The 16,512-nt window shown below is 38.5% G+C and overlaps 1 protein-coding gene across 1 annotated transcript in view; it reads right to left on the minus strand.

The window, feature by feature from the left end:
* Positions 1 to 8,121: 8,121 nt before the first annotated feature.
* Positions 8,122 to 16,512, minus strand: part of LOC139942940 (uncharacterized) — a 97,674-nt gene continuing 89,283 nt past the window's right edge. The window contains exon 3 of the mRNA XM_071939768.1: positions 8,122 to 10,854. Within this exon, the coding sequence (XP_071795869.1) occupies positions 8,895 to 10,844 (1,950 nt within the window). The 5' untranslated portion in view covers positions 10,845 to 10,854 and the 3' untranslated portion in view covers positions 8,122 to 8,894. The remainder of the gene's footprint in view (positions 10,855 to 16,512) is intronic.

Consider the following 16,512-nt stretch of genomic DNA (forward strand, 5'->3'; position numbering starts at 1 on the left):
CAACTTGCCAAATTGTTTGATTTCCACGGCGATCATACCCCGACTTGATAATGTATTAAGATCGGGCAGATTGGCATTACCTTCGTAAGGTCGTAGTGCTGTGTGAACAGGGTATAAGAAAATTTTTGGATGAGGTATCAGTATATACTTGGATTGCGGTAAGACCGTGTGTTGTCCACCTGCTCATATCAACTTAAATTTAACATTTTATAGCTGGATATTTACTAAGAGGAAATCTCTAAAGTTACGTCTTGATAACGTCTTACGCTTTTGAAATAATGTATTCAAAGTTTAATAATTCAAACTGCCATAACTCCCGAACGCCTAAGTTGATTGTGTACAATTCAAACACAATCGCAGCGGGTATTTTTAAACTCACTAAACGACACAAAACAATGTGATCTAGTTTGACCGTGACTTTTGGTCTTAACATTGAAAAAAATAATAATAATCAACTACTTATTTGATCACAATTGTTTACATCCGTTGATAGAGATCTCAAATGTTTGCATAGAGATGATACTTCTGTGACAACAATAAATCAAAGCCGTTCATACAAACAAGTACATGAACACCAACAGACTGGGTTGGCAAACAGAGACACACTAACTCGGTTTTCTGTTGGTAAGACATTTGCTCCTGCAATTCATAAGTCAGGGGTTCGAATCCTGCCCGAATTTGCCAGGCTGCTCTTTTCCGAACTCGTGAAAGTACCAAATTTTCGGTGCTTAGAATGAGGATAAGTATTTATCACATGAGGATAATTGCTTATCAAAGTCGGAAGACAATATAAGTGAGTTGAGACTAACGTTATTCGTTTTTAAATACAAATATACCAATGTTTCTTTTTTTCAAAAGTTCATTTTTTTTTTTTGAAATGCTTATTCTAAGACGAAAGGAGTACACCAGCACCTAGTGTTTGTAAATATAAAAAACAGTACTGTACATGTCTAGTTGTTATTTTTATGATCGGAAGGCATATTACTAATATTGGTTGTACATGTGTTTTCGTTATCTTGTAGTTTGTTCCTTGGACATCGACGAGCCTCTCGGTATGGAGAACGGATACATTCTCGATACCGATATCGAAGTATCATCGACGCCCGGCGTGGATCCTGTTAGCAGTGCGAGGCTCAATTATCAAGGTACATTTGTCAAATAAAAGATCAATAATTTTTGCGGCTCTTATATGTGACCCGCCACGTGAAAATGAGTAAGATGTCGCGCTATGCATTAGCGCGCACATGTCCGTCACTTAATGACGCTCCTGGCGTTGTAGCAGGCAGTACTTCCTGCCAGATGTGAGACTACTTTTTTACTTATGAGACCTATGTTTTATAATATGCTGTGGCGCAATTTGCTGCCAATCAGACCAGGAACACCGGGGCAAACCCCTTCTCTTTGTTGATAAGTGTGGGTTAAACAAGGAAGAAGCAGTGGGTAAGTGTCTTGCTTAAGGACACAAGTGTCATGGCTTGGGAGTCGAAACCCCACTCTGCTGATTAGAAATACCAGAGTTTGAATTCGGTGCTCTTAACCGCTCGGCAATTGATAGTGAGGGGATTAAGAAACACCAAATTAGCATCCACGCGACTTTATCAAAATTTGTAGCAACATTATTTCAATTATATACACTTGTTTCCAGTCAATTAAGCACGGTTTTTGAAGTTGCTGACCTTAACAAATTTCGTACTTGCGGAATACAGGGAACCTCTGGCCCAAGGGTGAATTTTACAAAGGGCGATTGGTCATTAACATTGTTCAACCATGTGAAGGAACAGTAAATGAAATCGAAAAGTCGTGCTAACCAACTTCAATTTTAATCCCGTACGTTGAACCAATTTTCAGATTGAAACTACACGTGGATTATTTGTTTGCATTCCCTCCAGTTATCTAAAGTTGTGGTACAGTTCTCAGTTTACCATTGTTATACCTCTGTTCAAATTGTGAAGTTTGATTGGTCGATAACCAATCACGTGCCGTGCAACAAATACGCATGTATACTGGCTAAAGATGCTCGCTACGCGGTGTACATCACATTGATCGTTCCCACCGTTGGTCGATTTCCAGCGCTGTACCAAACTCACGCGGGCTCGAGGGAACAGGTGAATAATTGTTTCTTATTTGAACTGTTCGTCTGCTTATAAAACCATGATTAAACTAAGCATAGCTCCGTCTTAATAATGTTTGAAGATGACAACATAACTTCGAGAAGAGGATAACAATGTTAACAAGGTATAACAAAACAATTGTTGCATGCTGTGACTGGGGTCCATGGGTTTTGTATACCCTCGGTGGCAAATGGCACCCTCAGATTTAGCCTTGATCAAGGCGCTACAGCCAGCCGCGATCTGCAAAATCCCAGTCCCCATCACTGAATTCCGCCAGCGCACCCCCCATACATAACACAGTGCATACAATACGTGTACAGCGTATGTACACATCGTACGTACTGTACATGTACATGTACCATCTGTGTACGGTACACTTACGGTACATGGGTACTTCCTAAGTAGCGCCTTGATGGTTTTGTAACTGCCAAAATTTAGGGCGGAGCTCATTATGCTAATGTATACTAACAACCCGTTCTCATTGGTTGTTGGTTGACCTATAAACTCTCGCTGCGATGTCAACCACAACGTTCTGCAAGCACTCGCACACATGTGCTCGTGGCTGTAGTTGCAATGGCGGCGGGCGAGGGAGAAATCCCTACTAGTAAAACAAAACTGGAGTCAGTGGAAATCAGTGGTGTAAAATTTGCAACACAACTAAAGAAACTTTCCACAAAATATAACAACCGCGGTTAATGCATCAATCATGGGTTGAGAAATAGAAGGAAGAAAATTAGACCATGTGAAATGTGTTTGAGAAAGGTTAAAAAAGTATCCAGGTGTCATGGGTTTCCGGCAAGATGGCTACTTGGTAAGAATTCTTAGGTGCTGGGCATATTTTCATATTAGAGGAAGGACAGAGATTTCATAAACTAACTCTTGCCATACTAGTACTACACTACAACGTTACACTTATAGTACAGCAGCTTCCAATTCAGGGACAAATCTACCAGCTACGTTGTAATTATGAAGCTAGTCCTCGTGTTATAATGAAACGCAAGACAACGGAAGTTGTTCGAAGTTGTTCAACACCATTACCGACCGGGCGAGTCTTGTCCGGCTCACCCGTCCGGCAACGCATTCAGAACCCTTACAATCATAGCTTTTAATATACCCGACGCTCCCGACACTGCTAAACAAATCACGTAGTACAGTACACACACACCCACACACATGGACGTGGCATGATTGCAAGCAGTAATACGTCATTCTCAATCGCGCCTGTGATTGGCCAATGTTTAGAATGACACGCCCACATCATGACTACCCTTTTATCGGAATTCCGATAAAGCTTTACAAACCCATCAAGGCTGTTGTTTGAGCCACGTGTGCGAGGTTGAAAGTTGAAAGACACGACCGTACTCACGACTACGCTATACTGTTCTCGCTGTACAATGTATGGTAATGTACATTTGTGTATGCACTGCATGCGTGTGCAGCGAACCGGGCCGAGGAACATAACGTCAACAGCCTTGATCAAGGCTACCTCAGATTCGCCTCGGGTGCCATTTTCCCCCTCGAGTGTACAGAACGCCATGGATTCCATCACAGCGTGCACCAATTGTATATTGTAATACAACCTAATGTTATCCGCTAAAGAGATAACATTCTCGTTTGATGCTATGACACAAGAAGCTCTGATGTGAGGCAAGATTTGGTATGCATACTTATGATTAAAACCAAATTGTGCAAGTCTGTGTGGTATTTCACTGAACAAAAACCACCATGCACATTCAAATGATACGTTGGACACAGCAAACCCACCTTTACACCGCGTTTACACCAGATCCTCATACAAGGATCCAAGGAGGATCAGATCTCGAAAGCGAGATCAAGCACTGTTGTGTGCCGCGTTCACACTCGCATAGACCTTATGCATTGACGTCATCCAGCCGCCATCTTAGAAGAAAAACGGTGACCAAACAATTGAGACGCACGTATTTGTACGCGCGGCGCACAGTATTGGCCAATGAACAACCTCCTTTCGACCTGTAGGTGAGGGCGCCCTACTGAAACGACGTCATGTGCATAAGGTCCGTTGATATCACATAGTTAAACGGAAGTTCAGTTCAGCTCACTGCGCGAGGTCATTGATTTTGTAAAGTTTTCTTTGGTATGACCAGATGTGAGCAGATTAAATTGCAGGATTCGATTTCGATCTGCGTTCACACTTTTGTGTTGATCGCCTTTGCGGTATCTGATATCCCTTTGATCCCGAAATAAAGGGAAATGAAAATGGAATATCTGATCCTGATCCTGATCGCGTTCACACTAGCCGATGATCTCAATTTGATCGCCCTTTCGAGATCAGATCCTCCTTTGATCCTCCTAGCAGGATCAAGTGTGAATGCGGTGTATCTCACCTTAGACGCAACCTATTTTTTTTTTTTTTTTTTTTTCAATAATGGACTATACCCGGCTTTGTTGATTGCATTCAAGTCAATTGTGTATTAAATACACTGTACACTAGTCTAGTGATAATTGTCAAAGACCAGTCTTCTCACTTGGTGTATCTCAACATATGTATAAAATAACAAACCTGTGAAAATTTGAGCTCAATTGGTGGTCGAAATTGCGAGATAATAATGGAAGAAAAACACCCTTGTCACACGAAGTTATGTGCTTTCAGATAATTGATTTCGAGATCTTAAGAGTCAGTTCAGGTAAACAATTAACATAGTTGCTCACTTTGTGGGTGGAAGGGCCTTGGGGTGCAAGTAAAAAAAAAATGCATTTTCAATTCTATATATAGTCCGTTGCCATGGTTACGGCTCATTTTGTTTTTGGCCATTTTAGGCCGATTTGGGGATCTGAAAAACTGGTTTTTAGCTCATATTTACAACTCCACCCCACCAAAATGCAAAATTATTTCAAAAAACCTTTTATATCACTACAAAGTACCACCCTTGACCTTCCTTGAGAAAAAAATTATTGCTTTAAATATCACCCTTGTGCTATTTTTGCATCATGCATTACAGTATGTTTTTAGAACTTGCAAAATCGAAATTTTTACCCTATTTTTGGACCCCAAAATGACAATTTGCCAGGGGTCTCAGACAATTTTCCTTTCGGCTGTGATTAGGGCCAACATTGGTCTTTCCATATCTGGTGTCCAAAACTTGGGCAATTGTATCCTGTTGTGACAGTACTGCCTCAAAACTAGACTTTTTTCCCAAAAACGAAAAAAATGCCTTTTTAAGGGTCTTTTCACATAATATCGACATACGTGTCCACGGTAAAAAAAGGAATATTTTTCTTATACTTTGTGGATGGTAGGGACTTGGGGTCCAAATAAACAACATTTACATTTCAAATCATAATATAACACGTTGCCATGGTAACAGTGCATTTGTGTTTAGGCCACTTTAGGCCGATTTTTGGGTCTGAAAAACTGTTTTTAGTTAATATTTACAACTCCACCCCACCAAAAAACAACAGTATTTCATAAAACCTTTTCCATCACTACAAATTATCATCATTGGCTTTACTTGAGACAAACAAATGTTGCTATAAATTTCACCCTTGTGCTATTTTAAGAACGTGCATTAGAGTATGTTTTTAGAAATTGCAAAATCAACATTTTTACCATATTTTTTGCCCTCAAAATTTCATTTTTTCAGGGGTCTTAGAATATTTTCCTTTCGGTTTTGATCAGGGCCAAAATTTGTCTTTTTATTTCTTTTTGTATCCTGATGTAACAGAACTGTCTCAAAAATAGACCCTTTTCCCCGAAAACATTTAGAGAAATGCATTTTGAAATGTTTGCTTCATTTTGAATTTATAACATTAAGAAGTTAGTAATAATTCCATCAATCTGGCAGCTTTTCATAAGCACTCTGTAGGCTTAGTGCATTACCAAACATTGATCACGACTTGTTGATGACCTAAATCTTATAATTTGCCCCGCCCCGGCCCCACCCCGGCCCCGGCCACATCATATTTCTTGACATTGCATACAAAAAAACAAAGTTTTGTGAACAGCGCCTCTCTTTTGAAAGTCACATTTTTTAGTTCCCCTTGCACATCAAGAAAGTTTGTACTGTCTTATTTTTTTATTGGTTCTCAGAATATTTCCCTTTTGGTTGTGATTTGGGCTATCAATATCAAATTGTTTGCATGTCTGCTGGGGAGAAACACTTTGGTTTATTGTATCCTGTTGTGACACTTCTGCCTCAAACATGGTAATTTTTCCAAAAACAATAAAAATGCATTTCGAAGTTATCCCTTAGTTTGAATTGATAAAAAACAAAAACGAGCATGCTTGTTTAAAAAATATGGCACTGTTTCTATGCTCGTTAAGTAACAAATAAAAAGTTTATAACCATGCTTTGCCACTGAGAGTTCTTGTTTTGTCATGACTACTTTACCTAGTTGTACAGGTATGATTCACAATGCAAGAAGATAAGTAGTGCGATGAGCATTCTTTACTATTCTTGTCTATACATGGCCTTATAACAGTCTTCTTGGTCCCCTGCCCGCTACCAAACTAAACATTTTCATCCCTATCAGAACAAAGAGGCTCTAAAAGTGAGCAAGTACTGTATCCAAAGTATCTAAATGGCCATTCACCTGCTTTGGCCTTCTGTAAGCAGTTCCCCATCCATGGTGGGGTTCCTTTCGATTGTACTGTTGCAAACAATAAGAGTTGGTTTATTTTAACGTGATAAACAATTCAGCAGGTAATGTTTGCCAATGTTTTTTGTTGATCGTTCTCAGAGACATATATTATAATTATGAATTAGTAAGACAGTGAATGGAAAAAATAATCAAACTAGCCTGAATAAACTTTTGTCACTGCAAATGCATCTTACTTATTTATGTTGAGCAGGTGCAAGTATTTACAACTTCTTTCAATGTTGTTTCATTAAAGGAACACGTTGCCTTGAATCGGTCGAGTTGGTCTTTGAAAAGCGTTTGTAAACGTTTATTACAAAATGCATATGATTAGAAAGATATTTTAAAAGTAGAATATAATGATATATAAAGTGGCCTAAACACAAATGAACTGTTACCATGGCAACGTGTTATATTATGATTTGAATTGTAAATGTTGTTTATTTGGACCCCAAGTCCCTACCATCCACAAAGTATAAGAAAAATATTCCTTTTTTTTACCGTGGACACGTATGTCGATATTATGTGAAAAGACCCTTAAAAAGCCATTTTTCACGTTTTGGGGAAAAAAGTCTAGTTTTGAGGCAGTACTGTCACAACAGGATACCATTGCCCAAGTTTTTGACACCAGCTATGGAAAGACCAATGTTGGCCCTAATCACAGCCGAAAGGAAAATGTTCTGAGACCCCTGGCAAGTTGACATTTTGGGGTCCAAAAATAGGGTAAAAATGTCGATTTTGCAAGTTCTAAAAACATACTGTAATGCGTGATGCAAAAATAGCACAAGGGTGATATTTAAAGCAATATTTGTTTTTCTCAAGGAAGGCCAAGGATGATACTTTGTAGTGATATAAAAGGTTTTTTGAAATAATTTTGCATTTTGGTGGGGTGGAGTTGTAAATATGAGCTAAAAACCAGTTTTTCAGACCCCAAAATCGGCCTAAAATGGCCAAAAAAACAAAATGAGCCGTAACCATGGCAACGGACTATATATAAAATTGAAAATGCAATTTTGTTTACTTGCACCCCAAGGCCCTTCCATCCACAAAGTATAAAAAAAAATCATTTTTTGACCGTGAGCAACTATGTCAATTATTTACCTGAACTGACTCTTAAAGCCCCCCCCCCAAAAAAAAAAAATAAATAAAAAAAAAAAAAAAATTAAAATGCTTACCACACCAGACTATACCGTGTAACATTTGTATTATAAGACTTGTATCCTGCTTACTTTTTCGTGAGCCGCATTTTTAAGCAATATTTACACAAGCTCTAACTTACACAAATTAATTAAAGATTAATAATTTTATAACGGTAAACACACAACATAGTCTGCCAACAACACAATGATGGTAAATATTCGGTTGAGGTTTAACAAAAAAGGAATGCTTCATTTACATTAATAATCGACATTTAAAAATATATCCGTAATAATACAGCTCAAAAATTAATGTAAAGGCAGTGGACACTATTGATAATTAATCAAAATCATTATTTGCATAAAACCATACTTGGTACAAGTAATGGGGAGATGTTGGTAGTATAAACAGTGTGAGAAACGGCTCCCTCTGAAGTGGAGTAGTTTCGAGAAAGAAGTATATTTCCACGAATTTGATTTCGATACCTCAGATTTAGAATTTGAGGTCTCGAAATCAAGCATCTGAAAGCACACAACTTCGTGTGACAAAGTTGTTTTTTCTTTCATTATTATCTCGCAACTTCAATGACCAATTGAGCTCACATTTCCACAGGCTCGTTATTTTATGCATATGTTTAAGTGTTTTTAAAAGGATCGTGAAAATAGAGTTGAGTTACCAGACTGAGAGTTCACAAAAGACTACACTATGGTACGGATATTACACATTTCAGCTGGTACTTTGTAGGTTAAATGTTGTTACTAAAACGTATTAAAGAAGTAAATGGGATGAAACAAAAATAACCCAATTGATTTAACCGCCAAAGCGAATGAAGCATTTATCTGCGAAAATAGAACACTAGATTTGTACTAAACGATTGGTGGTACGTTGTGATCGTAACGTTTTGTCCAAATGGCAGATTATACGCATTATTGAGATTCATGAAGATTAACTCTAAGTGTTAAACTTTATAAGTTGCAAATTACCTTATCATTAATAATATTGTACATTTTACGACCATGACGTCATCGACACTCAAACGCGATGCAAGATCTTAATCGAGTTCATATCAGCCACGATGAGGTCACCGGTCGGAGTAAACGTCATGCCTAGAGGACCGTGCAAGCCACGAGCTACACAGCCGATGTGTTCACCTGATGCATCGTAATGATGTATCCCACCGGTTCCCACTCCCACTGTATCTTCAGGAATAGATACATATATATCCCCAGCATCATCACAACACACACAAATAGGGTTTACAGGTTTGCCGTCAAGGGAGGTCATGATATTGAAAACCTCGTTTCCCATGAAATCCAGACAAACTAGTTTCATCTCTTCGGGGTTTGTAAAGATCAGTCGTTCCTTGCTGTTAGCAGATAGAATGCTTGGACTGTCGAAAGCGCCAATATCATCATGATGTATTGTGGAAATGTTAGATCCATCCTTGTTATGAAGAGATATTACCTTTCTCCAACAGTCATACACTGCAATACGATCTTTCTTGTCAACAGCAATACTAACGAGTAAACTCTCTGACTGCCCCTCGACTTCATTCTGTGAGGGTCTGAACTGTCGAATATATCGCAGTTCGCTATCATAAACCTTTACATCCTGTCCGTCAGTAACCAGAAGCATGTCATCAGAGGTCACCGCAACACCGCCAGGTTCTTGTAGTTGTCCATCTTCTGTTCTACTTTGCACAACTTTACATATGTAACTACCATTCGATGTAAATTTGGATAACATCTGCCGTTCCAAATCAGTAACGACGATGTCATCGTTGCAAAAACAAGCAACGTCCCAGGCAAACTTGAACTCCCCGTCACCTTCCCCTTCTTTACCAAACTCTGTCTTCACCTCCCACTTCTCTTCCTCTAGTATTTCACCGATATCCGCATCAGTGACGACATCATGACCTTTGAACCCGATGAATGACTTGCTATGCTGCACTGTTTGAAACTTGAGCTCATTGTGGAATGTCAAGTTGTGCATAATCTTTGGCTTGAGGTCCAGCAGCTCAAAGTCATCAGGATGTTGCATCAAGTCGTTGACTGAAGCTACGATCTGCTCTGCGCGGCTCATCTTATCGCTATTGCTGATCTGTATGCTGCCAAATTCCCCACCTATTTCTTGACCGATTTGAGTTATTCTGTCTTGAAGGAGGCGAGATGCTTTTCTGATTTTGGCAACTTCCTCTTCCTCCTTAGCCACAATATCTCGAAGAGCCCGGTCGACCATGATCTGTAATCTATGCTGTGAGTGTTTGATAGAGTCGTACACTTCTTGGAACTGCTTGCGACATTCATCAAACTTCATCAAAGCCTCTTCAACAGCTTGACGATAAGATCGAATGGAGTCTTTGATTTCAGTGAGTTTGTGGTTTTGCGCTCTGTGATCAAATACCACACATTTGAGACAAACAAGTAAGTCACACGTGTCGCAATAAAAACACAGTTCCTGGTCAGTGTGTTTCCGGCATTTTTGAGAGCAAGTTTTTTTCTGGTCTCTGGATCCCTCATTTGACGACCCGGCTGCATTAACGACTCGATGATGCCTGTTCAATTTTATTTTGGCGTGGTATTCCAAACAAGTCTTGCAAAAATTAGCTTCACAGTCAACACACCGTGAGACGGCATCAAGACCCTCGTCACATCCTTCGCAAATCGAGACAAGAGGGTTAATGTCCACCTCGGGACTATTCGGGTTGATGACGTCATCAATAAGTGAGCTCAAGAGAAAGCAGTTAAGAAGAGCAGATGGTCCCTTATCATGGATTGAAGTTTTCTCTCTACACACTGGGCAAATGATGAAATCCGTCTTCGGATCCTGTTTGTCTACAAGTTCCTGAAGACATTTTAAGCAGAAGCTGTGCTGACAGTCCAGGATTTTCGGATCGATGAACCGAGTCAAGCAGATTGGACATTCGATGTGTACATGTCTAATCTTGCAAGTGGTCTCAGTGTGAAGTGCAGCTTCGGCCATCTTGGTGAGACTGAAAGTAAAACGAATGTAATTTTCAATAGTTCATACAATCAGTGATTTTAGACATTGGGTGGCAGCAGACTTACCGCATAAAGAGCCGTTTGTTGAGAGTCGCGATAACTTGCCATTAGAAACGATTTTCTGTCCAACAAACTCCAGGGTGAACGCACAGTGTGCTTCAAATTGGACTGACTTGCTTGGACCACAAATATGAATCAGCCACTTGACCATGTTGTACCTTCGTGTCAAAACTATCACAATGCAGAGCTCTGAACGAGTGAAATTACTCAGCTTTCAGTAAAAAACAATGGACTTTTCACATTCACATGACAAATAATAAATACACTTGTTTAATACTACCAACCTCTCCTCATTACTCGTTACCAAGTAAGGTTTTATGCAAATAATTATTTTGAGCAGTTACCAATAGTGTCCATTGCCTTTAAAAACATAATAATGTAAAGCCTTGGGAGGGCTTGTTTAAGTGTGCCAATCGTTGGTTTGTAGTTGAATATATATTTTGTAGTATGTCATTTAGCACAATCAATAATTAGGCAGCGCAGGGACGTCGTACGCGAATGGGCAACGCGTACGTAAAGCGCACGCGCCGCCATGTAAAACAACCGCGGCAATGTGTGTTCTCTTAAAATTAAAATCGTTTCATAGTCACGCACCATCTCAAACATGTCTGCGCCCAGGGTGGCTTCAAAACGCAGAGCAAGTAAGCGCTCTAGTCAATATACATAGCTCTATGGTGGAAACTTATGTGAGATTGTTTTAACAAATGTAGCGGTTGTCCACGCATAAAGAGCATTCTTCAGTTGGGTTACACAATCTAAGAAACCTTACTGTCAGAAACGATACTGATTATCAAAAGATAAAAAGCGTTGTTTGTTTCCACAACCATGGTACTTCGACTTAAAGCAAATTCTCTAAACTGCATTTCAATATCCTAAGCTGCTGTACTTGTTACCAAATAAAACTGCACAGTAAATAATTTTCACAGGCTTTACTAGACGTTTACAAACCCTATAACGTTATAATACCAACTAAACCAACATGCAACTACACGGTTTAACGTCCACACTCTAAACATACCCAAATCAGTGTGGCTTGTTTTCCCGGTCAAACTGACAAGCTTTTATGAAACTTTATGCCTGAGTTTGATTTCGGGATATTGACTCAAAGAATCGTCCCACTGGCTCTGTCGGCTTTGGCGCATACCGACCGGGTAACTGTTATACATTGCAATAATTGGGGTGTTAAGAGTCAGTTCAGGTAAATAGTTGACATATTTGCTCACAGTCAAAAAATGAATTTTTTTATACTTTGTGGGTGAAAGGGCCTTGGGGTGCAAGTAAACGAAATTGCATTTTCAATTCCATATAAAGCCCGTTGCCATGGTTACGGCTCATTTTGTTTTTGGGCCATTTTAGGCCGATTTTGGGGTCTGAAAAACTGGATTTTAGCTCATTTTTACAACTCCACCCCACTAAAATGCAAAATTATTTCAAAACACGTTGTATATCACTACAAAGTGTCATCCTTGGCCTTCCTTGAGAAAAAAAACTATTGCTTTAAATATCACCCTTGTGCTATTTTTGCATCGTTTATTACAGTATGTTTTTAGAACTTGCAAAATCGCCATTTTTACCCTATTGTTGGACCTCAAAATGTCAACTTGCCAGGGGTCTCAGAAAATTTTCCTTTCGGCTGTAGTTAGGGCCAACATTGGTATTCTCATATCTGGTGAGAGAAACTTGGGCAATTGTATCCTGTTGTGACAGTACTGCCTCAAAACTAGACTTTTTTCCCCAAAACGTGAAAAATGCCTTTTTAAGGTTTTTTTCACATAATATTGACATATGTGTCCATATTTAAAAAGAAAGGAATATTTTTCTAATCCTTTGTGGATGGTAGGGACTTGGGTCCAAATAAACAAAATTAACATTTCAAACCATAATATAACACATTGCCATGGTAACAGTTTGGTTGAGTTTAGGCCACTTTAGGCCGATTTGAGGGTCTGAAAAACTGTTTTTTAGTTAATATTTACAACTCCACCCCACCAAAAAACAAAAACATTTCATAAAACCTTTGCCATCACTACAAATTATCATCCTTGGCTTTACTTGAGACAACAAATGATTGCAATAAATTTCACCCTTGGGTCCAAATAAACAAAATTAACATTTCAAACCATAATATAACACATTGCCATGGTAACAGTTTGGTTGAGTTTAGGCCACTATACCTTAGACAACAAATAATTGCAATAAATTTCACCCTTGTGCTATTTTTAGAAGGTGCATTAGAGTATGTTTTTAGAACTTGCAAAATCAACATTTTTAACATATTTTTCCCTCAAAATTTCATTTGTTTCAGGAGAAAATTTTCCTTTAGGTTTTGAATAGGGCCAAAATTCTTATTTTTTCTTATTTCTAGTAAGAAAAAGTTGGGCAACTGTATCCTGATGTAACAGTACTGTCTCAAAAGTAGACCCTTTTCCCCCAAAACATGGAGAAATGCATTTTGAAATATTTGCTTCATTTTGAATTTATAACAGAAAGAAGTAATAATTCCATCGATCTAGCAGCTTTTCATATAAGCACTCTGTAGGCTTAGTGCATAACCCAACATTGATCAGGACTTGATGACCTTAATCTTAAAATTTGCCCCACATTGGCCCTGCCCCAATCATATTTCTTGACATTGCATAAAACAAAGTTTTGTGAACAGCGCCTCTTTTTTGAAAGTCTTATTTTTTAAATCCCCTTGCACATCAAGAAAGTTTGTGCTGTCTTAATTTTTATTGGTTCTTAGAATATTTCCCTTTTGGTTGTGATTGGGCTATCATTATGGTTTGCATGTCTGCTGGGGCGAAACACTTTGGTGTTGTGACACTTCTGCATCAAACATGGTAATTTTTCCGAAAACAAGAAAAATGCATTTTGAAGATATCCCTTAGTTTGAATTGATAAAACACAAAAACGTGCATGATCGTTTAACCCTGTTTCCATGCTCTTTAAAGTAACAAGTACAACGTTTTTTTTTTGGAGCCACAACCATGCTTTGCCACTGAGAGTTCTTGTTTCGTCATGACTTCTTTACCTAGTTGTCCAGGGCCCAATTTCATGGCTCTGCTTACCGTAAGCACACAATTCTGTGCTTACGGCAAGCGTATTTTACGGGTTAGCGGCGAATTTTGCCTTCTGCGCGTGCATACTTCAAGTTACTAAGCATTTTACGCTTACAAGGCTAGCGCAGAAATTTGGCGCTTGCACGCAAGCGGGGAATCGCAATTGTAAGCGCAGAATTCGGCGGTAAGCAGAGCCATGAAATTGGGCCCAGGTATGATTCACATTGCAAGAAGAGAAGTAGTGCGATGAGCATTCTTTACAAGTTGTCTATACATGGCCTTATAACAGTCTCATTGGTCCCCTGCCTGCTACCAAACTAAACATTTTCATCCCCATCAGAACAAAGAGGCTCTAAAAGTGCGCAGGGGGAAATACTGTCTCCAAAGTATCTAAATGGCCATTCACCTGCTTTGGCCTTCTGTAAGCAGTTCCCTCACCCATGGTGGGGTTCCTTTCAATTGTACTGTTGCAAGCAGTAACAGAGTTGGTTACGTGATAAATAATTCAGCAGGTAATGTTTGACAATGTTTTTTGTTGATCGTTCTCAGAGATATATATACCAAATATGAATTAGTAAGATAGCGAATGGAAAAAATAATCAAACTAGGATGAATAAACTTTTGTCACTGCAATTGCATCTTACTAATTTAGGTTGAGCAGGTGCAAGTATTTACAACTTATTTCAATGTTGTTTCATTACAGGAACACGTTGCCTTGGATCGGTCGAGTTGGTCTTTGAAAAGCGTTTGTAACCGTTTATTACAAAATGCATATGATTAGAAAGATATTTTAAAAGTAGAAAACAATGATCCACACAAGTATCACTCAAAAACATCTTTCTAAAGTATGCATTTTATAACAAACTGTTACAAACGCATTTTAAAGACCAACTTGACCGATCCCAGGCAACGTGTTCCTTTTAAATGATCTCTTACGTTCATCTTGCAAATCGTTAGTATCATTGTTTTTATTAAGATCTTGGCAAACTTTTTCCAACACTTTTAAGCCAAGGCTTTTTAATTTCCCACATTTGTGTTGGACATGATTGGATGCTCCAAACCATCTGCAGCACAGAAACTATATTGTTCTTGATCTCTATCTCTATGAAAAGTTTTACATTTGGTAGCAGACAGGGACCAAGGAGAGTAGGCCCTGTATTAAAGACAACTTGTAAAGAATGCTCATCGCACTCTACTTGCAATGGGAATCATACATGTACCTGTACAATAGGTAAAGTAGCCAAATCAAGAACTCTCAGTGGCAAAGCATTGGTTATGGCTTGGTTGGATACCATTATGTTTAAATAAAACTTTGTACTCAATACTCAAAGGGCATGCAAATTTTACAAGCATGCATTGTTTTTGAAAAGAATTACTATACTTGAGGCAGGTAGTGTCACAACAGGATACAATAAACCCAAGTGTGTCTCCCCAGAAGAGGCGCTATTCACAAAACATTGTTTTATGCAATGTCAAGGAATATGATTCGGGCTGGGCCACCAAATTCTAAATTTATGTCATCAATAGTTCCTGATCAATGTTGTGTAATCCACTAAGCCTACAGAGTGCTTAGGAAGAGCTGCAAGATTGATAGAATTATTACTTTTTAATGTTATAAATCCAATATGAAAAAAAAACAATTCAAAATGCATTTTTCTGTTTTGAGAAAAAAGTATATTTTTGAGACAGTACTGTTACATCAGGATACATTTGCCCAAGTTTTTCTTACCAGAAATAAAAAGATCAATTTTGGCCCTAGTCAAAACGGAAAGGAAAATATTCTGAAACCCCTGAAAAAGTGAAATTTTGAGGGCAAAAAATATGGTTAAAAAAGTTCGAAAAACATACCCTAATGCACGTTCTGAAAATAGCACAACGGTGAAATTTTAAGCAATAATTTTTTGGCTCAAGTAAATCCAAGGATGATACTTTGTAGTGATGTAAAAGGTTTTATGAAATATTTGTGTTTTTTGGTGGGGTGGAGTTGTAAATATTAACTAAAAAACAGTTTTTCAGACCCCCCCAAATCGGCCTAAAGTGGCCTAAACACAAATGAAGTGTTACCATGGCAATGTATTGCAGCCTGCGTATTGTATAATGATTTGAAATGTAAATTTTGTTTATTTGGAACCCAAGTTCCTACCATCCACAAAGTATAAGAAAAATGTTCCTTTTTTTCACCGTGCACACGTATATGTCAACATTATTTGAAAAGACCCTTAAAAAGCATTTTTTCACGTTTTGGGGAAAAAAGTCTAGTTTTGAGGCAGTACTGTCACAACAGGATACAATTGCCCAAGTTTTTCTCAACAGATATGAAAAGACCAATGTTGGCCCTAATCACAGCCAAAAGGAGAATTTTCTGACACCCCTGGCAAGTTGACATTTTGGAGTCCAAAAAAGGGTAAAAATGGCGATTTTGCAAGTTCTAAAAACATGCTGTAATAAACGATGCAAAAATAGCACAAGGGTGATATTTAAAGCAATAATTTTTTTTCTGAAGGAAGGCCAAGGATGATACTTTGTAGT

This window comes from Asterias amurensis, chromosome 10 (assembly GCF_032118995.1).
Source record: "Asterias amurensis chromosome 10, ASM3211899v1".
In the NCBI taxonomy this organism is placed as follows: Eukaryota; Metazoa; Echinodermata; class Asteroidea; order Forcipulatida; family Asteriidae; genus Asterias; species Asterias amurensis.